This window comes from Tursiops truncatus, chromosome 20, assembly GCF_011762595.2.
Source record: "Tursiops truncatus isolate mTurTru1 chromosome 20, mTurTru1.mat.Y, whole genome shotgun sequence".
NCBI classification, from domain to species: domain Eukaryota; kingdom Metazoa; phylum Chordata; class Mammalia; order Artiodactyla; family Delphinidae; genus Tursiops; species Tursiops truncatus.
The window spans coordinates 7009876-7036740 of record NC_047053.1 but is presented as its reverse complement, the minus strand read 5'-3'; the positions used below and the strand labels follow the sequence as shown (position 1 = coordinate 7036740).

Genomic DNA, 26865 nt, shown 5'->3' with positions numbered 1-26865 from the left:
AGACTTGCCCGACGCAGGGTTGCACAAACCTTCAATTTGCAAAAAACGCAATATCTGCGAAATGCAATAAAGTGAAGCACAGTAAAATGAGGTGTGCCTGTAGAATTAAGAATTCGTGTTTGTACGAACACGGAGAAAAATGTGGAAGGCTACACACCAAGCTGTTAGCATGAAGACCACTTTCCTGGTTAAAAAAAAAAAAGTCCACAGTATCAACCCAATAGGAAGGGGTTTGGGCCCTCCCTCGCCCATCCCAAGTGAGTCTTGAGTGTGAGCCTGCTTCTTCCGAGGGTGCAGGCCCTTTACCTTCAGCCTTGTCTCGGACGTAAGTCTTCTCTTACTGCTCGCTCTTTGCCGTAGGTGCTGGGGAACCAACAGGAATAAGAATGTCTGGTGGATCATTCGGGGACCCATGCTGCTTTGTGTAACGGTGAGGACCGTCCCACCCGCCCTTTCTCCTCTCTGAACTCAGCCGCTGTGGAGGACCCGGGCCCCTACCCTGCCACCTGCCAGATTCTCTGGTTCAGAATGAACCTGGGCCAGATCCCTTGAGATGGAGACGCTGAGCTGTGAGTAAGATCTGTTGAATGAGAAGAAGCAAGTGAGAAACTTCTCCTTGTTCTGGTTCAGTACCTAAACCCAGGCTTACACTCTAAGCCTCCTACTCTCTGGGTTTTCGAACTATGGAGAGAAACCCGTAATCAGCTCAGTGACCTCATGTCAGCCGGCTGTGATGTGCACAAAGCCTGGGGATGCAGGAGCCTTCGGGCGTGGACGAGCCCGGGGACAGCAAAGCTATGGGCTTGGACTTACCACCATCAGCAGGAGGGAGGGGAGACTAAGGAAGCGTCTTTTAGAGGAGGAAAGCATGCAGTCGCGATTACCCCAAAGCTGTGATGGGGGTTCGAGTCAGGAGATGATGCCACTCTGAGACCTTGTGGAAGAAGGCCCTTTATTCCTTAAGGCCCAGAATTTGGGGGGTGCAGAGAGACTGCTCAAGCCGGAGTCCTAAAGCTCCTTTAGCTCGTAGCATGTGAGGAAGACATCTGCCAAAGAAGTTCGGGGGAGGGGCAGGGAGATAGCAGACAGTTGGAAGGATGAGCAACAAGGTCCCAGAGGAGGGCTTCCCTGGGGGCGCAGTGGTTGAGAGTCCGCCTGCCGATGCAGGGGACATGGGTTCGTGTCCCGGTCCGGGAAGATCCCACGTGCCGCGGAGCGGCTGGGCCCGTGAGCCATGGCCGCTGAACCTGCGCGTCCGGAGCCTGTGCTCCGCAACGGGAGAGGCCACGATAGTGAGAGGCCCGCGTACCGCAAAAAAAAAAAGATCCCAGAGGAGGCGGGAGGTCTTCCTGCCTGGACGCAGGGCCAGCAGCCCTGGGCGCCCACCAGCCAGGCACCGCCCACTCTCCTCTCCAAGGGGTTGCCGGGCATTCCGTTTTTGCCATTTTATGGAAATAACCTGGCATTTGTGGTTTCGTGAAAGCAAAAAGGCTTATTTTTAGAGAAGAATGTCAATATTTGTCAATAATTGAAGGGCAGTCTCCGCCCATACCAGAGCGTTGAGTGTGCCTGGGAGGGGAAGATGTTCGTAGAAAGGGCAGGAAAACCAAGAGCGTGGAGATGCTCTAAGCGGTGGCCTGGGTGCTACTGGGGATGTCCCCTCCGGTCCTTCCACACGCCGCTGAGAGCGGATGCTCAAAATGACCTCTGACCACGCCCACTCCCAGCGCGGCCTCCTGCCCTGCCTCACCCACCCCATATCCCTCCCTTCCCCACATCCTCTCCTCTCCAGCTGCACTGCCCCGCTGCGGTCCCAGCCGCAGCTCCTGGCTGACCACCTCCGCTACAGCCGGCTGACATTTATTGAGTGCCTCCTACATACCTGCTCTTGTGAGCGCTCCGTGCGTATTAACTCATTTCATCTTCCCAACAAACCCATGAGGTAGGCGCTACTATTATGTTGCTTTTATTGGTGACGATGCTGAACACTGTCACAGAGTTACTCAGTGGGGGTCAGACCGCGGTCTGATCGGGTGACACCGGCACTTGTAACCACAGCATCGCGCAGCTGCCCCCAGATACTTATTGCCTCCAGCCCCCATGCCTGGAGGACTGTGGGCTTCTCACGCGTTAGTACCTTGCTTTGGCCCCTCCTCAGGTTGGAACCGCCTCCCTCCGCCATCTCATCCACCTGGCCACTCTACCTGGACACCCACCCCACAAAGTAGAGATGGTCACACCCTCCTCTGTGTCCTTCCCAGATCCCGTACCAACTTCTGCTATGGCCCCAGCAATGTTTTATTGCAAGTATTTGTCTAAAGCCTGTGTGCTGTCACTATAAGCCCCGTGTTTTATGCGTCCTGGCAGCCAGCCCAAGCATACGGCAGGCTCTGCAGAAACTTACTCAGTAAATGCTTGTGACCCACACTCCCGGGCACTGGAAGGTTCTCATGCACCAGGCAGAATGAAGCAGGATGGCCTTCCCTAGGATGGAGTTCAGACTCGCTCCAGCTGGATCCCTGGTGCTTGCCCTGCGTGCGGTCTTCCAGAGGCTACGTCACTGGTTCTCCATCTTGGTTGCTCTTGGGATCACCTGGGTATCTTGAAAAGTTCTTCTTGCATGAGAGTTGTGTTTCATTGATCTCAGATGTGGCTTAGGGATTCTAAGGAGAAGCTCAGGTGCGGTCTCCTGAGTGCTTGTTCTGAATTCAGGTTCCCAGGCCCCACCCTGGAGCTGCAGAATCAGAATCTTCATTGTAACAGGATTCCTGGGCACTGGGTGCACAATAATGTTTATGAAGCTCTGTGCCCACACACCAGCGGTTCTCAAAACTGGCTGTGCATTAGAAACATCGTGGTGGCTCATACCCCAGAGGATTTCATCCGAAATTCTGGAGGTGGTACCTGGGCAATGATTCTAATCCGTGGCCAGGGCTGGAACAATTGCTCTGGACCTCGCTGCTTGGTTGTCCATGGCTGGCTGACCTGTGTGCTGGTTTCTCCAGGTGCTTCTTAGTTCCTAGAGCCACCTTTTCTCCTGCCAGGACTAGAGAATGTGCTCTGTCTTTTCCTCTTGGATGAAAGGACCTTCCCAGTCGTGGCCAGCTCCACAGAAATGGCCAGAATCACCTTAGCTCAGGGTGGTTCCTTGTCCTCCCATCCACAATCCCTCTTCCTCCTGTTCACCCCACGGTGAACAACACCACCATCCACCTACCAGGCACCCAAGCCGGAAACCTGGGCGCCTCCTAGCTTCTATCTCCTGCCTCACTACAGCCTCCAGCCAGACTTCAAGTCCTGTCAGTTCTTCCTCTGAAGGTCCCTCCAGGCTTTCCCCTTCTCCTCAATCCATTGTCATTGTTCTTCTTCAGCCCCTTGGGGTTTCTCATGCAGACCTTTGCAAAAGCCTCCCATTTGGCCTCCCTTGCTCATTCCTGCCCCTGGCGATGCATCCTCTGTATGGCACCCGGAGTGGTCTTTCTCGAGCTATGTTTGGCTGTTTCTCTTCTACGTGTGACTTTTTAATGGCTCATTACTGCCCTTGGGCGTGGTTCCAAACTCCTTCACATGGTACGTATTGTCATTCCCATCCAACCACAAGCACCCTGTGCTCCATTTATATGGAGAAATGCACAGTTCCCCCGAATCCATGCTGATGTTCATGCCTCCCGTGCCTTTGCACACGCTGCCTCTCTGCCTGGGATGCCCACCTGACGGCCCTACATTGCCTGGTGAGCTCTTCTTCCTTGCAGACTGAACCCTTATTAAGGCTAAGTGCATGTGCCCTTCAGCAGGGCTTTTGGGGACGGAGGGTTTTAACCCAAAGGAGTAGCTCTAATATAGGCATTTTTGTCTATATAGCGGGCCAGGGGAGGAGGGGCTCGGGGGGAAGATGGAGGAGTTAGGGGTACACGAGACCTACCTCCGAGTCCCCACTGTGCTGGCAACCACCTCTGCCAACTTGTAGACCCAGATATGAGCATGGCAGCTGGCGTGGTGCCAAAGAAATGTCACCAAGATTGGTACATCTGATCATATGCATTCTGTATCATCTAGGACCTGAAAAGGAGCCTTATATGTTTGGGGTCCTACGTGCCCCACATCTGGTCACAGAATCCAAGAGGAGTTGGCTGGGTTCTTTAAAAATTTCCGACACTTGCGCAGAACGAGGATTTTTGTACCTTTTTCCAATCGCCTTTCTGCGCACTCCCCAGTCCTCAGACCGCCCTGCTTCTTTATTGGTTATCCTGTATAAACACCCCAAGCTTCTTGCCTTGGGGAGATGGATTTGAGATGTGTTCTCCTATCTCCTTGCTTGGCTGCCTTGCAAATAAACCCTCTGTTTGCTGGAAAAAAAAAAAAATTCCTCCTTCATCCCCTTTCCTGCTGGAACACAAATCACGAACAGCCCCATCCAAATGTGATTGCCGACCCCTGTCTTCTGGGGCACTTGGATGGATGGAGGTTCCGTGGTCCACCAGGCTGGTGTTCCATTCCATGGCAGTGAAGAAGTTCTTCCTCCATGTAGCCCAGTGGTTGATGCCCATTTTCTCTTGTCTGGTCTCTGGAAGACACAAAGAACAGGGAATCAACAGGCTTCTCATCACAAGCCTTCATTTCCTAGGAGACAGTCCTGGTTGAAATTAATTTACTGAAATATGTGCCTTTCCCGTGTCAGGCTTGCTTTGTAAGAAAAACGCCTGAGTTTAACAAGTCACTAAGCCTAGGACACAGCGTTTTCTCTTTGTGATGAAAAACAGGCATCCCATTAAATGGGATAAATTACTTGGTTACACTTAGTTTGTATCTAAGTGTTCTGTTACTAAATAGTTTTGGCTGGCGATCTCCATTATCCCCGCTGGCTTGTGGATTGGATGAATAGCCTCTTGCCTGAAACTCTACCCTCTTAGCTTTGCGCATTGATTCTCCCGAGGCCAATAAGACAAGTAATAACAGGTACGTGTTGGATTCTGCAGCTCGTGTTTCAATCTGTGGGTTAAGACCAGGACATCAGTATTGTGCTGGTTCAATGTCTGCAGAGACTTGACTCCATTAATTGCCACCCAACCACCGTCCCTATGGGCTCTTTCTCCATTGCATAGAGGCACTTTGAAGTCTTTTCAATTTTAAAAACAACTGTACCCCCAAACCACTATTAGCCCCACAATTCAGTTGAGAGACATTGTCTCCATTCCGCAGCCCTTGCCAACTACTGTTCTATCCGTCTGCTTCCTTTTGCAGTCAAGTCTCTTCAATGTGGTCTACACTTACTGTCTCTTGTCTCCTGCAGCTTCTCTTAAGTGAGCTCCCTGTCGCTAAGTGTGGTCTTATTTCGCCTTCAGATTACGGTAGCACTTAAACCTTTTTAAAATTCTACCCATTGTGAGCTTCCAGGAAACCACTTCCTTGTGGCGCACTCCGACTGCCCCGGCTCCTCTTTCTTAACCTCCTCTGATGTCTCCACTTCCTCTACCTTTCCCTTCATTACAAGGCAATTCTCAGAACCCTCTTTTTCTCCCAGTCTCCACAGCCTCCCTGGACAATCTCACCAACTCCAATGGCTCCATGCTCTGACTGGGACCTCCTTGCTGAGCTCCAGACGTAAATATCTCACTGCCTTGGGACATCTCTTGTGTCCAAAACTGCTAGGTCCCCGTCCCCCCAGTGCTCTTCCTTCTCTGTGTGGTCATTCTCTTGGGGAATGGCACGACCACACATTGAGATCTACCATGAAACCTTGGGGTCATCTTTGATCTCCCATCCAGCCGGTCACAAAGGTCATCTGACTCAAACTCCTCAATAATTTCTAATCCATCTCCTCTCCATCGCTGAACCACCGGGGCTGCTCTTTACGTCACCTCTCCATCATCCTCCCCAGGAACTCTGAAACTGCCTCCCAGTTGGTCTCCCTTCCTCCAGCTTTGCCTTCCTTCAATCTAGTCTCCACGCTTGCTGCTAAAATGAGCTTTCTGAAGCGCAGAAATGCAAATCTGATCAGGTCACTTGCCAGCTTGAAATCCATCATCCCTGTTTTCAGAAGAAAACCCAAACTCCTTAGTGTGGCCATGAAAGGCTCTGCAGGACCTGGCCCTCCCTCCCGCTCCAGTCTCACATCTCATAAACCCTGTTCTCGTTCTCCAAGCCCTGCTTACATTTGACCACTTGCTGTTCTGCATTTCCAACCTCTCATGAGGTTGCTGTCTAGAGGTTGGCCAGGGCTGCAGCCGTCTGAAGCCTGGGGCTGGAAGATCAGCTTCTAAGGCTGGCAAGTGGTGCTGGTTGTTGGTCGGAGGACTCAATCTCCCCACATGGGTCTCTCCACGGGCTGCTTGGGCGTCCTCACAACATGGTGGCTGGTTTTCCCCAGAGGGAGAGGGAGAGAGAGAGAACCAGGTGGAAGCCATCCTTCTGAGCACCTAGCCTCAGAACTCACAGCATCACTCCTACCATATTCTTTTCATTACATGCAAATAACTGAACTAGTTCACATCCCAGAGAGAAAAGGCGAATTAGGCTCTGCCTTTTGAAGGGAGAAGTGTCGAAGAATCTGCAGACATTTTTTTGTTGTTGTTGTTTTTTGTTTTTTGCGGTGCGCAGGCCTCTCACTGCTGTGGCCTCTCCCGTTGCGGAGCACAGGCTCCGGACGCGCAGGCTCAGCAGCCATGGCTCATGGGCCCAGCCATTCTGTGGCATGTGGGATCTTCCCGGACCGGGGCACGAACCCGCGTCCCCTGCATCGGCAGGCTGACTCCCAACCACTGCGCCACCAGGGAAGCCCCTCCCTATGCAGACATATTTTAAAATTTCTACCAAAGCTGATAATCAAGGGTCGAATTTTCCCAGTTCATGACAGTTGTGGAAAGTCATCTAGAGAGTAGAGAACGTGTGCTTTCCAGTGAATTCTGTGGCAGCAACAGGTCCTCAAGTTCAACACCAATAGACCTGGAGTTCTTTACAGTGGGAGGCAGTGTGGGATTCTGTTTAAGTGAAGGGAGGGTTGTAATTAGACAAATCCGAATTTAATTAATTACCAGCTCAGCCACTTACTAGCTGTGCAAGCTTGGGAATAGTACTTGTCTCCTCTGTGCCTCTGTTTTCTCATTGTATCATGGCATTAAAATAGTGTGGCTTCCTCAGAGGGTTGTTGTGAGGATTAAACAAAATAATGTATGGAAAGTTAGCCCAGTGCCTGGCACGGTAAGTACTCAGTACCTGTTAATTACAAATAATAATGTAGAAAGAGAAATTAAGGAAACACTCCCATTTACCATTGCAACAAAAAGAATAAAATACCTAGGCGTAAACCTACCTCAGGAGGCAAAAGACCTGTATGCAGAAAACTATAAGACACTGATGAAAGAAATCAAAGATGATACAAACAGATGGAGAGATATACCATGTTCTTGGATTGGAAGAATCAATATTGTGAAAATGGCTATACTGCACAAAGCAATCTGCAGATTCAATGCAATCCCTATCAAATTACCACTGGCATTTTTCACAGAACTAGAACAAAAAATTTTATAATTTGTATGGAAACACAAAAGACCCTGCATAGCCAAAGCAACCTTGAGAAAGAAAAACAGAGCTGGAGGAATCAGGCTCCCTGACTTCAGGCTATACTACAAAGCTACAGTAATCAGGACAGTATGGTACTGGCACAAAAACAGAAACGTAGATCAGTGGTACAGGATAGAAAGCCCAGAGATAAATCCACGCACATATGGTCACCTTATCTTTGACAAAAGGGGCAAGAATATACAATGCAGAAAAGACAGCCTCTTCAATAAGTGGTGCTGGGAAAACTGGACAGCTACATTTAAAAGAATGAAATTAGAACACTTCCTAACACCAAACACAAAAATAAACTAAAAATGGATCAAAGATCTAAATGTAAGACCCGTCACTTCTGCCTATGTTAGAGGAAAACATAGGCAGAACACTCTATGACATAAATCACAGCAAGATCCTTTTTGATCCACCTCCTAGAGTAATGGAAATAAAATAATAAACAAATGGGACCTAATGAAACTTAAAAGCTTTTGCACAGCAAAGGAAACCATAAACAAGACAAAAAGACAACCCTCAGAATGGGAGAAAATATTTGCAAATGAAACAACTGACAAAGGATTAATCTCCAAAATATACAAGCAGCTTATGCAGCTCAATATCAAAAAAACAACCCAATCCAAAAATAGGCAGCAGACCTAAATAGACATTTCTCCAGAGTAGACATACAGATGGCCAACAAACACATGAAAGGATGCTCAACGTGACTAATCATTAGAGAAATGCAAATCAAAACCACAAAGAGGGGGCTTCCCCAATGGCTCAGTGGTTAAGAATCCGCCTGCCGATGCAGGGGACACGGGTTCGATCCCTTGTCTGGGAAGATCCCACATGCCGCGGAGCAACTAAGCCCATGCGCCACAACTACTGAGCCTGCGCTCTAGAGCCTGTGAGCCACAACTACTGAGCCCACGTGCCACACCTACTGAAGGCAGTGCACCTAGAGTCTCTGCTCTGCAACAAGAGAAGCCACCACAATCAGAAGCCTGCACACCGCAACAAAGAGTAGCCCCCGCTCGCCACAACTAGAGAAAGCCTGTGTGCAGCAACGAAGACCCAACACAGCCAAAAACAAATAAAATAAATAAATAAAATAGATATAAATAAATCTATTTGAAAAAAAAAACCACAATGAGGTATCACCTCACAACGGTCAGAATGGCCATCATCAAAAAATCTACAAACGATAAATGCTGGAGAGGGTGTGGAGAAAAGGGAACCCTCTTGCACTGTTGGTGGGAATGTAAATTGATACAACCACTATGGAGAACAGTATGGAGGTTCCTCAAAAAACTAAAACTAGAACTACCATATAACCCAGCAATCACACTACTGGGCATATACCCTGAGAAAACCATAATTCAAAAAGATACATGAGGGCTTCCCTGGTGGCACAGTGGTTAAGAATCCACCTGCCAATGCAGGGGATTGGCAGGGACGTGGGTTCGAGCCCTGGTCCAGGAAGATCCCACATGCTGTGGGGCAACTAAGCACGTGCACCACAACTACTGAGCCTACACTCTAGAGCCTGCGTGCCACAACTACTGAGCCCACGTGCTACAACTACTGAAGCCCGTGCGCCTGGAGCCCATGCTCCGCAACAAGAGAAGCCACTGCAATGAGAAGCCCGCGCACCACAACAAAGAGTAGACCCTGCTCACCACAACTAGAGAAAGCCTGTGCACAGAACGGAGACCCAATGCTGACAAAAATAAATAAATTAATTAATTAAAAAATATATATATATATACGTACCACTGCACAATGTTCACTGCAGCCCTGTGACAGGACATGGAAGGACATGGAAGCAACCTAAGTGTCCGTCAACAGATAAATGGATAAAGATGTGGCACATATATACAATGGAATATTACTCAGCCATAAAAAGAAACGAAATTGAGTTATCTGTAATGAGGTGGATGGACCTAGAGTCCGTCATACAGAGTGAAGTCAGAAAGAGGAAAACAAATACCGTATGCTAACACCTATATGTGGAATCTTAAAAAAAAAAAAAAAATGGTACTGATGAACCTAGGGGCAGGGCAGGAATAAAGACGCAGACATAGAGAACGGACTTGAGGACATGAGGAGTGGGAAGGGTAAGCTGGGACGAAGTGAGAGAGTGGCATGGACATATATACACTACCAACTGTAAAATAGATAGCTAGTGGGAAGCAGCTGCATAGCACAGGGAGATCAGCTCGGTGCTTTGTGACCACCTAGAGGGGTGGGATAGGGAGGGTGGGAGGGAGGGAGATGCAAGAGGGAGGAGATATGGGAACATATGTATATGTATAACTGATTCACTCTGTTATAAAGCAGAAACTAACACACCATTGTAAAGCAATTATACTCCAATAAAGACGTTAACAAAACAAATTAAAAAAATAATAATGTAAATGTCCATCTGCCTTTCTCAGACAGCTGTTGGGTCTCCTGGAGGCAGAAGAATAAACTAGGTGGCTTTTTAGCGTCCTTTCTAGGCTCTCAGTTGAGATGGCCTTAGGGAGAGTGGGGATTACCCTGACCACTTGCCACCTGACCAGCTGACTACCAGACTGCCCCTGATTTCCCTGAACAAGGATCTGATGGCGGGTCCAGGGTGACCTTGATATTCCTAGCCACATCACTTACTCATACCTGTGTTTTTTTCAAGGTCAATTTCTTCATCTTCTTGAAAATCCTCAAGCTTCTCATCTCTAAGCTCAAAGCTCATCAAATGTGCTTCAGAGATTATAAATACAGGTGAGTGGCCTGAGGTCAGTACCCAAGAGCCCAAGATTATTTTTACCCCTTTTGGCCCTTCTGGCTAATGTCCCAGGAAGGGGGTAACATTGCATTAGTACGTTTATCTCCGGACACAAGGGTGTCAGCAAGAGCCCCTCTGAAAAAGGCGCCGTGGGATCATGTAGGGCTTTTGCCAAAGGTGAGGACCTTCCGAGCCCATGCAAATGAAGTCAGTGGTGAGTAGTGAAGGGCACACACATTCCCCAGCAGGACACTGTTAAAATGCTCCTAAGAATGGGTGCTTTACGGGGACAGGAAGGAGTCACACGAAAGGGAGTTTGACCGTTGCCTTCCTTCGGGAAGGAGTTGAGGCAACAGAATAAAGGGTATATTGTAACTCAGGAGAGAGTATTTGGGTATTTGTAAGACCTTGAGTAATACAGCCACAAACTTTTGGAGTCCAAGGGAACATTCTTCACACAGTCACGCTTTCTTTGTGACTTGCCATTGCTGCATCCCGTGTTCTGCTTTCCGTGGTGACAGCGGTCCCATCGCAGAGTAAGTCAGATCCTGGGTGTTTATTGAGCTCTGCATTGCTGTCACTCAAATGATGCATGAGTGAGAGAGAAAGGGCTCCCTCCCACCTTTCCCAGGTACTCTGCTTTCTGTAGGACGTGTGCACTTCTTGGGGACAGAGGGTTTTAACCCAGAGCTCCTCTCCCATGGTAGAGATTTTAGTCCTTGTGGTAGGGGTGGAGGTGTGAGTGAGGGCGGCTCTACCTCAGCTTCTCCCTCTCTCAGGCCAGAACGGGCCCCGAGCCGGATGTGCCGGGGAGGTAGTTTGTCCATTTATCTGACAAACATTGAATGAATGTCTAAAGTGCGCTTGGCACCGTGCTTCAAACAAAAGGTGAATAGGATGGGGGCCCCATCTGTGAGGAGCACACTTTCTAACTCGCCAAGGACCGGGATGTGGGTGTGGAACATGAGTCGGGGGGCTGATGCTGGCATTGACCCCACACTGACCTTGGGCAAGTTGCTTGGCCTCCCTGGGTCTGCTTTCTAGTATGTCACATGGGAGCGTCACCCCAGACCCATCCTCTGCCTGTGATCAGGATTAAAGGAGGTCCTAGTTACGCCTGTCCCAATCTAATCAGATGTGGTGCGTGGTATTTGCCCCGGGTGTCCAGACCCCAAATCCTGTCAACCTAACCCCCACCACCCCCGGGAGTCCCAGAAGGGTAAACACACCATTCAGGACCAGGCAAATATGTACGGTATTGGCTCTACTGTTGCGTAACCTGCCCCTGGCCCTGGGACACTTGGGCTGGCCTGGACCACACAGAGCTACGCCGTCTTTCTCGGCGCCTCTGGCCGAGCCTGCAAGTGGCTGACAGGCTCTCTGGCCCTTTTCCCAAGGCTCAGCCTCTCACCACTCTGTGAGGATGGAGGTCCAGGGCCAAGAGCAGGGCTTCTCCCACCTACCCTGCCTGGGTCCATTTAGGGAGGGAATCCTGTCACTAACCAGGCACCGTGGAAACCCAACAGAGGACAGCACTCCCGGGAGACAGAAATGGGGCAGACGAACGCCAAGGCACCACTTTCCACACAGACTGAGAGCCTGAACCCTGCCATTTTGTGCCTCCAAAGCCCACCAGGTACTGCTGGGGCCATGCCCGAGCGTCAGACCCACAGTGGCCCCTACGATAGTTTTCCATCCTGGCTATTTTAAGCATCACCAGACAGCCGGCCAAAAGCCCTGATGTGTGAGCTCTTCTACTGGATGTTTGGTTCAGTAACTGAGGGTTGGAGCCCCACACAGGGACTTCTTACAGGAGAGTTCCTAGAAGATTCTGATACACAGCCAGAGTGGGGGCACCACGGGGCCAGATGTTCTAGTGAAATAACGCATGGAGCTTTCTGGTCAGCCGTGGCACATGTGTTTCTAAGCAGCCTTGACAGCCTCTTTTCCAGGCTCTTCTCTAGAGTTATCCAAGACGGTGGCTCTCAAACTTTTTTTAAAAAATTAATTAATTTTTGGCTATGTTGGGGTCTTCGTTGCTGTGCACGGGCTTTCTTTAGTTGTGGCAAGCGGGAGCTACTCTTTGTTGCAGTGCGCGGGCTTCTCATTGCGGTGGCGTCTCTTGCTGAGGAGCGTGGGCTCTAGGCACGGGGCTTCAGTAGTTGTGTTGCGCGGACTCAGTAGTTGTGGCTTGCAGGCTCTAGAGCGCAGGTTCAGTAGTTGCAGCGCATAGGCTTAGTTGCTCCACAGCATGTGGGATCTCCCAGGACCAGGGCTTGAACCCGTGTCCCCTGCATTGGCAGGCAGATTCTTAACCACTGTGCCACCAGGGAAGCCCCTTTCAAACTTTTCTGATCACGTGTCTATTAGTAAAGAATGATGTCACTCATCATATATATACATGGTTTACTGAACTACTACATACGTGATACACCAAAATAAAGAAAATTATAAAGGATAGATAAAAATGTAACACACACAGAACTTCTATTCTCCTCTCTTATGATGTATTCTTCCAACACCAAATGGATTTCCTCGTACAGCCCTGAAGTGTGCACACCCAATTAGGAGGCAATTATCTCCGGAAGTGTAACTCAATATACTGGGGAGACCTCCATGGCTGAGCAGTGATTCAGGACAGGTATTCTGGGGAGAGACAGAGTAACCCTGCCTGGCATAAACGATCTGTCTAGAAACTTCCCCATCCTTCTTCAAGGTAAAATCTTGAAAAGAGGAACCTGCCTACCTGGAGGCCTCCCAGCGTGAGACACCTCACCTTGGCGAGTTTGATGTCTACCACCTGGGGACTGTCCTGGGGAGACTTTGGCTAAGAGTGGCCAAAGTGGCTGAGACTTTGGAGGGCTAAGTCTAACTGAACTCTAACTTAGTCTAACTTAGCCTAACTAAGTCTAACTGAACAAGAGACTGATCTACAAACCAGACTATACAACTATTCATTCTTAGAGTCTGTGAAAAGTGGGAGTGGGACGTTCCTGCTAGTGCCTGCACTCCTTGTAGAGTTGACACCAGAAGATCCAGAAAGCCAAAGCCGTCACCAGAATGCTGCTTGGTGATCATGTCATCAAAGTAAAGGGGTTAGTGTTGAAGGATCACTGACGGTGGCCTGAGAAACCACCACTGCCCTGTGGTGCACCCGTCCCGGTGAGAGGGAGGTTCATTCCCCAGAGTCTCCACCCCTAGGGCCGGATGAGTACTGAGAAAGTCCTGCTTCTTTGTGACTTTTCCTGCCATTTTGGTTGGCCGTGTGCTCTGTTTATTCTTTCTCCACGCAGAGTGCAATACAGTTGATTAGCTTATGCTTATTAATTAGCAAAAAGTCAGGGCTCTGTCTCTTAGGACACACCCAGGCCACCTTATTTTACTCTCTGGGCCAGGGAATCCTACAGCGTCGAGAAGCACGTTTGCCCATCTCCTTGTCACAGCAGTGCTAACTTCCTCATTTCTAAGTTCTGGGAAGGCTGCTTCCCGTCACCCCAACGGATCAGGAGCGCCCCCAGCTCACACTGCCCTCCTCCACGTTGAAAGGTTCTCCTCTTCCACGTCCCCTTCCATTAGGGCCCCCTGCTAGGGGGGAAGGAGGAAGGGGCAATGGGGCCCAAATGCATTTTGTCCTAACTGGTAGGAACAGCCCAGCCTACAACTCTCCCAGATTTTGAAAACTTTCAGAATGTAGTTCTCAAGATTTGCGCCCCCCCACCCCCGCCCTGAGGAGTATATTTTAGGAAAGTTTAAATTAAACACACTTAGTCCTTGCCAAAGAGGCAAGTGGCTAGGAGCTGGAGACCTTTTGCAGTCCTAGCCCTCAGCCCCCGGCTTCTGTCATTCAAGAAGGAAACTGTAACCAGCCCAGCTGCCTGCCTGGTCTGGACAGGGACAGCTGAGCCAAGCCTGGAGAAAGAGCAATGTCCCTGGATTGTGGACAGACACCAGTGGACCCTCAGCTGGGAGGGAGTTCTCTGTTCTTTGTGGTTCCCGGCATGGAGGTGACTCTCTCCTCCTAGATAAACAATCTTAACTTTCCGTGTGATGCATGGGGCAGAACTCTTACGGAACTTATAAAGGAGAATCATTTCTTAACATGCTAAACCCCAGACCCCTTTCTGAAAGAACTTTCAGAAAAATGTCACAAATGGAAGAAAAATAATCCAAGTCACTGAGGTTGTGAGCAACTTTGAGGACAGGGACAGATGCTTTAAAAACGGTGATAGCTAAATGTTATTGACTGCACATCATGTGTCGGGTACCATTTATTCTGAGGGTTGGGCCCGTGTTATTTAACCCTTACAATGACACTGTCAGGAGTTATTGCTACTAATATTTTTATAATTATTTTAACATTTCAGATGATATTAGTAGTAGTATAATCCTCATTTTTACAGAGAGAGAGGTTAAATAATTTTCCCAAGGCCACATCGCTAGTAATTGGCGGAGCTGGGATTTGAACCCAGGCCCCAGGTTCTGCCCCGTGTCCCGTTGCCTTTGGCCCCAGATCCTCCTGCTTGATCATATGTCCAGGGCAGATGCCCAATATCTGTTGAAGAGCTAACCGACGGCAATAAACTAAACCATTTAAATGAACAAATGACTGAAGATGAGAAACAGGCATAAACACAGTTCATAAGAGGATGCTGCTATAGATATTTATGGATTTTCATCTGAACAGAGACGCAAATAGTCCTTTGTCCAAGGAGAATTGAGAATCAGGTGAGGAGTGGGAAATTCCTTCTGACATCCACCCAGAGAGGTGGCAGGTATTAAAATGGCCCAAAACCTCATAAAAAAATGATCATTCCTTAAAAATCCTCCTGTCCTAAGTGTGGGATCTTGGCTTCTGGAATGTGAAAAGGACATTAGTGGAAACACTGGTGAAATCTGGTTAAAGTCTGGAGTATGGTTATTGGCCATATGCCAACATTAGCTTCTTAGCGTTGCCGAAGGTACCATGGTTCTGGAGGGTTTTCACGTTAGGAGAAACTCAGTGAAGGGTATGTGGGTACTCTCTACATGATCTTTGCTACTTTTCTGTAGATCTAACATTATGGCAAAATGAAAAGTTTATTTTAAAAGCATAATGTAGTAGCATGGCCCCAAGAATAAGCTGATGGTAAGACGTGGGTCTGCGTGTAAGTATGTGTCATTAAAACCCATATAGCGCAGAGCAAGGGTCGCAGACTCACACGCTTGCAAGGGCCAAGGAGGCTGGTTGGGTTGGAGAATGCGGGTTCCCTCTAAAGGCTGTAACCAACGATTGCCAAGCAGGAACTGGGGCCTAGCATGGCCAGATCTCCCCATTTTTCAAAGGAAGCTGAAGATCTGGACCCCTTTGCTTGAAATCACCTTTTTTTTTTTTTTTTTTTTTTTGCGGTACGCGGGCCTCTCACTGCTGTGGCCTCTCCTGTTGCGGAGCACAGGCTCCGGACGCGCAGGCTCAGCGGCCGTGGCTCACGGGCCCAGCCGCTCCGCGGCATGTGGGATCTTCCCGGACCGGGGCACGAACCCACGTCCCCCGCATCGGCAGGCGGACTCCCAACCGCTGCGCCACCAGGTGAAGCCCCACCTTATTTTTTAAGGATGGCTCCAATAGCAAAAATCACTACCTAGCATAAGCAGAGACTGTCTGCAGGTCAACTGTAACCCACGGTTGCCACTTGGCAACCTCTGAGCTACAGGGTTTTAAAACACTCCTGGAAATTAGACAGACAAGCAAAACCCAGAACTCTTGAAATAGTCTCTCCTTGGGAACACCTTAATGTTGCTCAGCTAAGTGAGTGTGCACGGGTGAGTGTGGATGTGCAAGTAGGTGTGAGCTCGGCTCAGGAGAACCACGTAACCAGGGCCTGTGTCTCAGACTCCCCACTCCTTGGCCTCCCCTTGACCATCGAGGCCCTGGGATGCTCAGCCCATATGCTCCGGGGGAGTCCCTCTCCTTGGTGACTCCTACTCAACTGTTACAGGCTTTAGGTCCTTTTAGGGCACGAAGGTGAGTTTTTTTGTTTCATTGATAACACTGCATCTGAATGTCTCTCACAGATGCAAGTTTCATAGTAAGCACTTTCTCTTGCATAAAGTTAAACCTTCTTGAAGATACTGCCCATGAGGGGCTGCTGACCCTCTCTGTTTCCACATCTTTAATTCCACGGGGTTTTTATTCAGTGGGGAGGAAACTTCTCCTAGTTTGGCCCTTTAAGACAAGGACTTGGGCTCAAAAAATCATCAAATTGAAGCTCTTTTTTTCCCAATGTGTATCAGACAGTAGCTTTGTTTATGCCCTGAATAGGTCACCTGTGCTAATGTAGTTTGAAATCAAGAAGCAGCTCAATGGTGAAGAGCAGTTGTTCCCAAACGTGGCTGCTTGTCAGTATCCTGTGGGGTGTCCCTTAAAGATTCTCATTCCCAGAATCCAACCTCCAGAGGTTTTGATTCAGGGGGTTGACACTGGGGCTCAGGAAGCTAGAGAGAGAGAGAGCCAATCAATAAAAATATATCTATTTTAAAAGCTCCGTAAGGAATTCTAATAGTCTGTCCACTTGGGAACCACCAGTATGCGGTATGGAATGTTTGGGTCCCAGCTGTGCATTTGCAACGTGGGCGGTACAAAGGAATGTTTGTCTTTTTTGTGTAGAGTGTATATACAACAGCAAGCTTCCACACAGGGCTTTGTACGAGGAAGATCAGTTTCTCATTTCCTGCTGCCCTTGCTATCACCAGGGTTGGGGGCAGCTTGGGGCAGATGATGAAATCCTGCTTGGAGTGTGCAAGGCCTGAGTGTGAGGTCGGAAGCCCCACTTCCAGGCTGGGAGGTACCACTTAGCGGCTGCGTGACCCTGGGCAAGTCACTTTCTTTCTCTTCTCAGGCTCCGTAAAGCACTGACACTGGAAGTCCCAAATAGAGAAAGAGGTAGAGGCACCTGCTAGCTAGGCAATAGGAAACTTGTCAAACCTGGTAAGGGATGTAATGTCCTATGGTGACAGCCATGTGCATGGAAATCTATCCATCAAACAAAACATTAAGATCTGTAGGTATATCATTATATGGAGGAATCCATTCATTCATTCATTCATCCAATTCATGTTTTCTGAGCATCTTCCATGAGTCAGGTGTGGGGATGCATCAGTGGACAGGACCACACCGGCCCTTAAGGCATTCAGCGTGTAGCCAAGGAGACAAAAGGGAAAATCAGCTATTTATCAGTGCCATTAGGGCTAAACGATGCACAGAAGAGCAGGAAACGTTGCCCGTTCCCAAGGCGGCTTTCATGACACGTATTTGATTGCTATTTGCAGATTGGCCAAGTCCACGCTGGTCCTCATTCCTTTATTGGGTGTTCATGAGATTCTCTTCTCTTTCATCACGGACGATCAAGTTGAAGGATTTCCAAGATACATACGACTCTTCATTCAGTTGACTCTGAGCTCCTTCCACGTAAGTTGATGTCTGAACAAGGACGCCTTTGGCTTTGGAGAAAACAAAATGCCCCTGATCCAAACACACTGGAAATTGCGAGAGCCCGAAGAGGGAAAGAGAGCTCTGGTTACCAGTAGGATTTATCGGCTTTGGCATTAGAAGGGGGTGGAGATGGAAATGCTGCTTTAATCCGGCCAGCGTGACTCGGTGACTAAGAAGGGAAAAGTGGTTTGTTTCCGGCACTCTAATAGTTGGTGTGACTCACAATCATATTCACCGTGTCAGCATGAAGCCTTTTATTAAGCGCCTATTTTTGCTGGGTTCTCTGCACAGTTTGTGCAAAATGAACAGTGAGTAGAGACCAGGAGGCTCTCGGACTTTGACAGGTGTGTGTGGGATGAGACTAGAAACAGGAGGCCACCTGTGGTTCAGGTACCTGGGTGTTTTGGTTATCCATGGCTTCAATTGTCATCCATTACTTAGCAGATTAAAACGACAGTAATTTTTATTATTTCTCATGATTCTGGGGGTCAAGAATCCAGGTAGGACATAGTAGGCATGTCTCACCTCTGCTCCAGGGATGCTTGCTGGGGCTGAACTTTCTAGATGACTTCTCCACTCGTATGTCTGGAGCCTAAGCTGTGGAGGCTCAGGTGGCTGAGACTGGCTGGAGTGGCTTTATTTGGGTCAAAATAAATTTCATCGAATCCCCACACTCACCAAAGGCCCAGGGGACAGAGCCTGAGGTATGGTAGGGGCAACTGGACAGTGGCTCTTTTTACCTTCTGTTAGAGCTGAATTGCACGTGGCTTTGAATGGAGACAGGGCGCCCACTGGTAACTTTTTGTCATTTTGAAACCATGTTTAATTTACTTCAATCTTTTGGGGGATTTCAAAGGCTAAAGTTTAGTCACTTGGGTTTCCTATGTTGCTTGGTCTTAATCTTCTTTAAAAAGTAATCCCAAATTAGAAACAACAACAACAAAACAAAAAATTACAGCTGTTATGTCAGTAGTATTTCGTGGCCTTTTTTCCTCCGAGGACTTGATCGGTCATGTGACCCCTTGATCAGCTGATCTCACACACCCGAGGCCAGCTGAAGATAAGACGCTCCTGCAGAGCTTTGTGGGACAGATTTCTTTGTAGGACAGATCCTAGCCTACCAGACTCCCTGGCAAGGGAGCATGTTTGGGTCACCCATTACTGTGTAGCAAACTCCCCCCAAACTTCATGGCTTGAATCAGAAACTACGTTATTAATCTCGAATGATTCTGTAAGCTGGGCTGTCTGGACTCAGCAGGGTGAACCTTTTGAAACATGTCATCTTTGAATGGGGCTGCAAACATCTGAAGGCTTGATCTGGGCCAGAACATCCAAGACAGCTTATTCACACGGATGGACGTTGACATGGGCTGTTGGCTGGGAGCTCAGCTGGGGCTATCGATTAGGAACCTAAGTTCTCCATGTGGCCTCTCCACGTATCTTGTGCATCTCAGAGCATGGCAGCTGGACTCTTAGGAGTATCCCAAGAGCAAATGCCCTAAGAGGGAGGAAGCAGACACTTCCAACCCTCTTAAGGCAAAGGCTCGGGAGTCCCAGAACGTCACTTCTACCACATTGTGCTGGTAGAAGGAGTCACAAGGACATCCCAGATTCAAGGGGAGGGAAGATACGGTCCCTCTCTTGATGTGAAGGGTCACATATGCCTACCAGGAGGGGAGAAATCCTTGGGGCCATCTCTGGAGACCAGCTACCACACTGATCGTTTGGTCCTGCAGCAACCTGAGCTCAGGCACCACCGAGGAAGGCGAGGAATCAGAGCAGCTCTGCAGATGGAGCTAGAAACACACTTAGGAGCTTGTGCCTGGACAGAGGCCATGCACCTTCTAAAGACCCCCACGCTGTTCCCCTCCAGCCCGCCAGGCAGAGGTGAGAGCACGGGTGGGCAGGTGTGCAGGTGCACGTTCAGTGGGTCGTATCTTAGTGACTCCACCATGGAAATTAGCACTGGACCCAAGAGCTTCCTTTCCCTGCTGCTTTAGGGGACCCTTCACTCTCTCAAGGGCCTATTGCTTAGAGAATTTCACCAGCCTCCTGCTGTCAAGGGGTCTTTGGAGAGACCGCCAAGTGGTGGTGACACATGGAGTGAGAGCCATCTGTTCGTGGGACCGCTCCCTTCACACTCGCTTCATCTAGAATGAGAGTCAACCAGACTCCAGGATGTCCCTCCAACCATGACTCAAGGACCTGACGAAGTGAAAGACACACTTGTGATGAGGAATCCTATTTCACCCAACTCATCTGTGAGACTTCCGGCACGCCGAAAGCACGCCCAACCCCTTCCAATATCTGGCAGTGAAAAGACCAGATAAAGGTGGTCTTCTGGTTGGGGGAAGGGGGCGGGGAGGGACAGATAATAACCAAGTTGACAAATGAAGAACAATTCTGGTTATTAATATTCTGAAGACTATGAAATAGAGAACTGTGACTGTGACTGGAACGGCTACCAAAAATTGAGTGGTGGGGAAAGACTTCTCTTTTAGGAGATATTTGAGCTACGACCTGAATTTTGAGAAGCCAGTTAGGCAGAGATTTGAGGAAAGAATGGTCCAGAAAACAGAAAGTGTGACAACAGGACCTGAGGAAGAAATGAGCTGATAGCCGGTCTCCAACATGCCCCCCGGTCATCTTTGCCTCTTGGCTTTCACAGACTTGAGTAGTGCCCTCTCACACAGAATAGGGTTGACCTGTGCAACCATTAGAGTATTGTGGGCATGAAAGTGTGTGATGTTTGAGGCTAGGACGTAAAAAGGGTTGCAGCCTCCGCCTGGCTCCCTTGGGTCACGCCCTCTGGGTGAAGCCAGCGGCCACGTCCTGAGGACACATAAGCAGCTCTGTGGAGGGAGGTGGAGGTTTCCTACCAACAACGAGCACCAACTTGCCAGGCATGTGAGCTGTCTTGGAAGCAAGTCAAGCCTTCAGATACCTGAAGTTCCAGCCAACAACTTGACTGCAACCAGAAGAATGACCCTGAGCGGGAATACCCAGCTAAGCCATGGCCAGATTCTTGGCCCGTAGGAAGTATGTGAGACGATAAATCTTTATTGTTTTGATCCACTTAGTTATACAGCAACCTAATCCATTAGCTTGAGATGCTGAAGGCACCCAGAAGGTCCGTGTGGCTGGAATATAGTAGCTGAGGGGAAGCGTGGTACAAGGTGAGGTCAGTGACACAGACACAAGGCCACATCACCTTAGCTCCTCCTGCGGTTAGGATATTGTATTTTAATCTAAGTGTGATGGTAAACCCCAGGCATGACATGATCTATCTTTTCAGAAGAAATATTCTGACACGAGAAAAGGGTATTTACTATCTCACAAAAATGAAAATTTCAGGATCAGGTATAGCTGGACCCAGGTACTCAAACAATATCATCAAAATCTGCCTCTGACCATCTCCAGCCTCTGCTTTTCTCTATGTTGGCTTTATCCTCAGACGGGCGCTCTCCACGTAGCTGGGAAGATGCCCTTGAGTGTCTCCAGACTAACTTTGACTATAAAGTTGGCAAAAGCAGGGAAGAGGGTGTAACTTTCTCTTCTTTCCTGCTGAAAAGAACTGGGATTGGGCCTGCTTGGGTCACATGACCATTTGGGCTGTTGATTGTGGTGATGGCCCTCCTAGAACATGAGGACCAAATGATTGGCAGCCCTGCCAGAAGCCCAGGGAGTAGGGGAGGGTCAGGAAAGGATGCAAATCAGGCAAAAAAAATTAGCCATTGCCCACTATGGACAAATAGAAACGGGACAGTCACCTTGTACAGTATTTATATAATTGAACGAATGATGGAGAACCCTTAGGGTTTAATCACCATTGACCTATGAGCGTGTAAGCAAACGCCTAGGCTGATGTGGGTGGTGAGTGTCAAAGTAGGAAGAGACCCCGTGGAAATCCGAGTTAATGTACTCATTATGACTGACTCTAGTTAGTACAATCGAGTAGCTGCCTGCCTCTTGTAGGGGCTACTAGGACTAGGGCCGGGCTGTGGACTTGCCAAGTAACCGTCAGACACACCTTCTACTGAGTCAAGCTTCACGCCACCTCTTCCTTTCATTCCAGGGACTGCTTGTGGCCTTGCAGTATTGCTTTTCCAATGGAGAGGTACGTTTTCCACGCTGCCATCCCAGCTCCCTGCGAGGCTGGGGCCGGCATCCTACTGCCCCTGGAGAGCTCGGTTGACATGACGGTGCCATGGGGGGGTGTGCAGTGACCAGCACGTCCTGGGACAAATGGGTACCACAGACATCCAGTAGAGAGAGCAGCAGGCATCTTAGACGGATGGGGAAAGGTATTGGGATGAGTTTTCTTTCCAGAGCCCAACCGTGGCCCCACTGGAGCCGCCCTGGGAGTATCAAAGTGTCATACAGTTACCAGCTGTAACTCTGGAGTCCAAAAATCTGCATTCAGGCCATGACTCACCCACTTAGGAGATCTGCATTGGTCAGGTCACCGTGGCTCTTTGAGCCTCAGTTTCCTCGTCCGTAAAATGGGAATAACAGTGGTCCCTACCCTGCAGTGATACCCCAGGGATGCATGGTAAAGGTCCTATGCATGGTAACAACGATTATTTTTATTGTTAATATTATTGCAGAGCCCCCAACCGACTCTCTGCTCCCCCAGAAAGAGGCTTGAAAGGGGGAGGGGAAGAGGCCAGAGCAGTTTTCTCCTGACTTGAGGAGTTGGTGGAATCTCTGGCTCCCTGTCATCTTCCCCTCCCCCCACCCCAGGTTTAAATATGGATTTCTGTCTCCTTCCGCTAGAATGTAAGCCTCTTGACATCAAAACCTCTTCCGTCTGGCTCACTGCTGCCTTTTCTGTATCTTCAAGCAGGGACCCATGATCCACCAGGCAGGTTTCAAATGTCACCTCGACACAGTCCTTTTCTGAACACCCTATCTCAGATTTTAGTCTCCTCACCCCACTGTCCTGCTTAAAGGCCTCGCAGTGTCACTGTCATCTGCTCTGCTCACATGTATTTGTTTGCTTCTCTTTGTTCGTTTCCCCTAGTGAGAAGGTAGGTTTCCCAAGGGTGGTCCAGAGTAGCCACTCAATACACATTTGCCGAGTGGACACTGGACTCAGTGACTCCCAGGCAGTAACCCCGCCCTCTTCTCACCTGGCAGGTGAAGGCCGAGCTGCGGAAGCAGTGGGCCCGCTTTTTGCTAGCCCACCACTCGGGCTGCAGAGCCTGGGTCCTGGGGAAGAACTTCCGATTCCTAGAGAAATGTCCCAAGAAGCTCTCGGAGGGGACTGGCTCCAGCAAGCTGCAGAAGGCGCGGCCCTCGCCCCACGGTGGGCAGCTCCTGCACTCGACTGAGGAGGGCCTGCGGGTGGCGGGCGCCCTGCCCCGCCAAGGCCACGCAGCCTGGCCCCGGGGCAGCAGCGTGTCGGAGAGCAGCGAGGGGGACTTCACCCTGGTCCACACCGTGGAGGAGATTCTCGAGGAGAGCGAGATCTAGGCAGGAGCCCACCTCTCTGGCTCCGCTCCCCGGAGACTCCTGAGATGGGCGAGGGAGGAGGCGGCCAAGCTGTACGTTGCTGACCTTGCGGGTGCAGAGTCAGCCCACTTCCCGCGCACCCCGCCCACTCCGACGTGACATCGCCCCGCCTACTTTGGACGTCTCTTCCCGGCTTGCCCTGCTCTGTGCGACAGAGGCTGCGTGCCCGGTCATCCTCATCACCCCCGCAGGTGTGTTTCCCAGAGCGCCACCAGCCTTCCGGGCTGGGCCCATATTCGAGTGAATGGAGCCCTAGGATACAGAGAGAGGTCTGCTATGAAATAGAGGCGAGCCGCTATCTTTCCTTTACCCTTCATGGTACAAGGTGTCTATCTGAAGTCGGGTTCAGTGTGTCCAAGGACCACCTGCGAAGTGTTTTAAATGCAGTCTGACTCATGGCAGAGATTCTAAGAGGGTGCACCTGGGACGATGGCCGGCGATGGGAATTGTGTAACAAGCATCCCAGGTAATTCTGATGCGAGCCCACATTTTGAAAACCTGGGGCAGGATAGGCAGCAGCCAGAAGTCCCCCTGAGCTGGCCGCTGGCGGGAGAGACCGCCGGAGTCCTGCATTCAGCAGTGCAGCTGTGACACGCCTGCCCTCCTCTGACAGGGTGGACCGCACTCTGCCCCCCAGAGCCCTCTCCTTCCCTTCTCTCTTCTTCCTCTCTTGTCAAGTCTTCCCTCCCTCTCTCCATCTCAGTTCTCATCCGTGGGCAGCAGCAGTTCTGTTTGATCTGTAACGAGCCCATCCTTCCTCGGAGGGTTGGCCCCAGCACCCAGGGCCCCTCTGAAAGTTGCTGTTGGTCATTTTCTCACTTTTCTGGTTCCGCCTGCCTGTCTGAGCTTGGCTGCTTCAAGCCTTACTTGCCTACCGTTCTCTGCCATTTTTGGTTTGCCGTTGATACCTGGATGGCCGTACCTTCTGCTCTGGGAGGTTTGCCCACTGTTCTCCCGGCCCTGAGTCCCCCACTGAGAAGAGTCCCGCTCCTCGTATGGAATTGGATGCTGAGAGCTGGAGGGGACCCAGCTGAAACGAGAGGACTGTGGCTACGCCGAGGAGGCACCGAGGGGGCCGGGGCTGTGGACCCGGTCTGCAGGTGGGGAGTCAGTTGTGCCCAGACCCTGAGTGGAGGGTGCTTCTGGAGGCTGAGGAGGGCCCAGGCGATTAGGGTCAGGCTCAGTGGCTGCAGCTGTAAGGCAAGAGGCTGAGGAAGGTCAAGGGAGGAACGTTCTATGGAAACAGGGTGTCAGTTCTCAGGAGCGTCACTTTTACAGCGTGTAAAATGTATGTGTACATGGGTGGTCGGGGTATTATGCTGTGGGACCAAGTCCTGCCTTATATTAGGGGGAGGCGCGATATGATACTTATCAAGTAGGGGTGCCAGATTTTGCAATTAAAAATACACAATTCGGATATAAGTATACGTATAGCTGATTCACTTTGTTATACAGCAGAAACTAACACAACAATGTAAAGCAATTATACTCCAATAAAGATGTTAAAAAAATCCACAATTCTCAGTTAAATTTGAATTTTGGATAAATGAATATTATTATTGTCTAAGTATATCCCACGGGATATACTTTACGTGAAATCCAAATCCACTGCACATCCTGTGTTTCACCTGGCAACTCCATTGTCAAGGACACTTTGCAGCAGGACAGAGACCAGGGTGAGGCAAGCAGACCTCAGTTCAGGCGCAAAATTTAAGAGAGTACTAAAAACCCACAGTCGTCAAGATAAGTAATATTTTAATGCAATATTAAAAAAAGTCAAATCTGCAAGCTACAGCCCACGGGCCATTTATAAAAATGACATTTCATTGGAACCAAGGCTGGGATGAGGGTGAAGTAAGTGAGGCCATGAGATGCAAATAAAGGGTCTGGTCCTGACTATATACAATTTTGATATTTTGCTCATCATGGACGTTTTAACATTAATTTTCATTTTTAAACAATTGCATGAAAATATTATTTATCTTGACCACTGAGCTTTTTGTCGCTTACCTTCAATTTCGCACCTGAGGCCGGTGCCCATCTTCCCCTCCCCCCAGTCCTGGCTCTGCTGTGCAACAGGGGAAACTGAAGCAATGACATTAGGCAAGTACGTAACAAAGCAAAGGTTTGTTTTTTGGTGTCCAGATTGTCCACAATTCAATCATTAAAATATATGTCCTACTTTTTCCTTTCTGCAAAAATCTCTGCCGTTTCTCATCAACCCATTAGCACCTAGAAAGCAGGGCCGTGTCGTATTCCCAGCTACTGTCCAGCATAGCCAGTTCAGAGCAGGTTCAGAACACATTCATCAAAGGAGACAAGACAGAAGCGTCTTGGGAGCATCAGATGCTGTCGAGGGTCAGTTACCCAGGACCCGGCCACGAGTAGAAGGAACTTTTTTTCAAGCACTTGTAAGTATGCCCTCCCCGCTCACTCCACACATGGGGTGGCACACACACACACCACACACACACACTGCTGCTTGCTCTTGTTCTGCTAATGATTAACATAAGTTTATTTAATTTGATTTGTTGATTCTTTTACATTGGTTTCACACTGGAGCTGAAGGTCTCTGCCCCTGGAGAATCTGGTGCACTGTTCCTGGCCAGAAGTGGGAAAAAGAGCTGCCGTATTAAGCCTGGGAACCTGGGTGGTCCATTGTCTCAGGGACCGAGAAGAGTGGGCAGAGAGGTCGGAGAGAGAAGCAGAGGTCAGAGGTCAAAAGGGTGGAAGGCAAGTGTCTGCCTTCTTCTAGACCACTCCCTAGATCATTCACTTTGCTGTTGCCTTAAAGATCCAGCCTCGTGGGTCTCAATCCTGGCTTTGCAATCACCTGGAACACTTTCTAGAAACATCGATGGCTGGTGAGACCAGAAAGCACACCAGCAGCCCAGCACACAGCTTGGACACGTCAGAAGCACTGTAGCCTTGGCTGTGGTGGAAATGTGACCAGTGGCAGCAATGGTACCTGGCACTGAGGGACCTATTGATGAATCTGTCTGGGGTGCCTCCTGGGGATGCTAAGAAATGCCCAAGGGCCACTGCACAAGAGGCTGGGACCCTGTGAGAGCAGTTTGGGTTATTGTTCTTGACGAGTTTGTTTCTGCCCTTGAGTTTCCATGTACATGAGGAAGCAGAAGTTCAGAGATGTGAAGTGACCTCCACAAAGTCTCTATAGTGGACATCTATTGTTACAACCCACCCCTCTTATACTAACAGCACCAAAATTTTCCTTTTGGAAATCACACATCTCCCACTCTCAGTCCTTGATGTTTGAGTCATTCCAACTCGATCCTCAGCCCCAAGGATGGGCATGAAAATCTGCTTGGCCAGTCTGAGCATGACATCCTCCTGGCACCAGATATTGGGTCAGGGATGGACATAGAACCAATCAGAGCCAGTGAGAGACAGTCCTGGGACTCTTGACCAAAAAAAGCATTTTTTCTTTCTTGCTGAAATTGGAACCACAAAGAAGTAAGCCTGGATCTGCTGGTAGCCCTCTTGGGGGAAAAGCCTGGCTGGGAATGGAGACTCCACAGCAGCGAGCAGAACCAGGAGATGGAGG

The 26865-nt window shown here is 49.5% G+C and overlaps 1 protein-coding gene across 1 annotated transcript in view; it reads left to right on the top strand.

Annotated features, from left to right (window-relative positions):
• The window catches only part of GLP2R (glucagon like peptide 2 receptor), a 49282-nt gene extending 25195 nt beyond the window's left edge, over positions 1-24087 (top strand). Inside the window, exons 9-13 of the mRNA XM_019944105.3 lie at positions 361-430; positions 10226-10314; positions 17624-17762; positions 21862-21903; positions 22926-24087. Coding sequence (XP_019799664.1) covers positions 361-430; positions 10226-10314; positions 17624-17762; positions 21862-21903; positions 22926-23261 — 676 coding nt within the window. The 3' untranslated portion in view covers positions 23262-24087. The remainder of the gene's footprint in view (positions 1-360; positions 431-10225; positions 10315-17623; positions 17763-21861; positions 21904-22925) is intronic.
• Positions 24088-26865: the final 2778 nt, after the last annotated feature.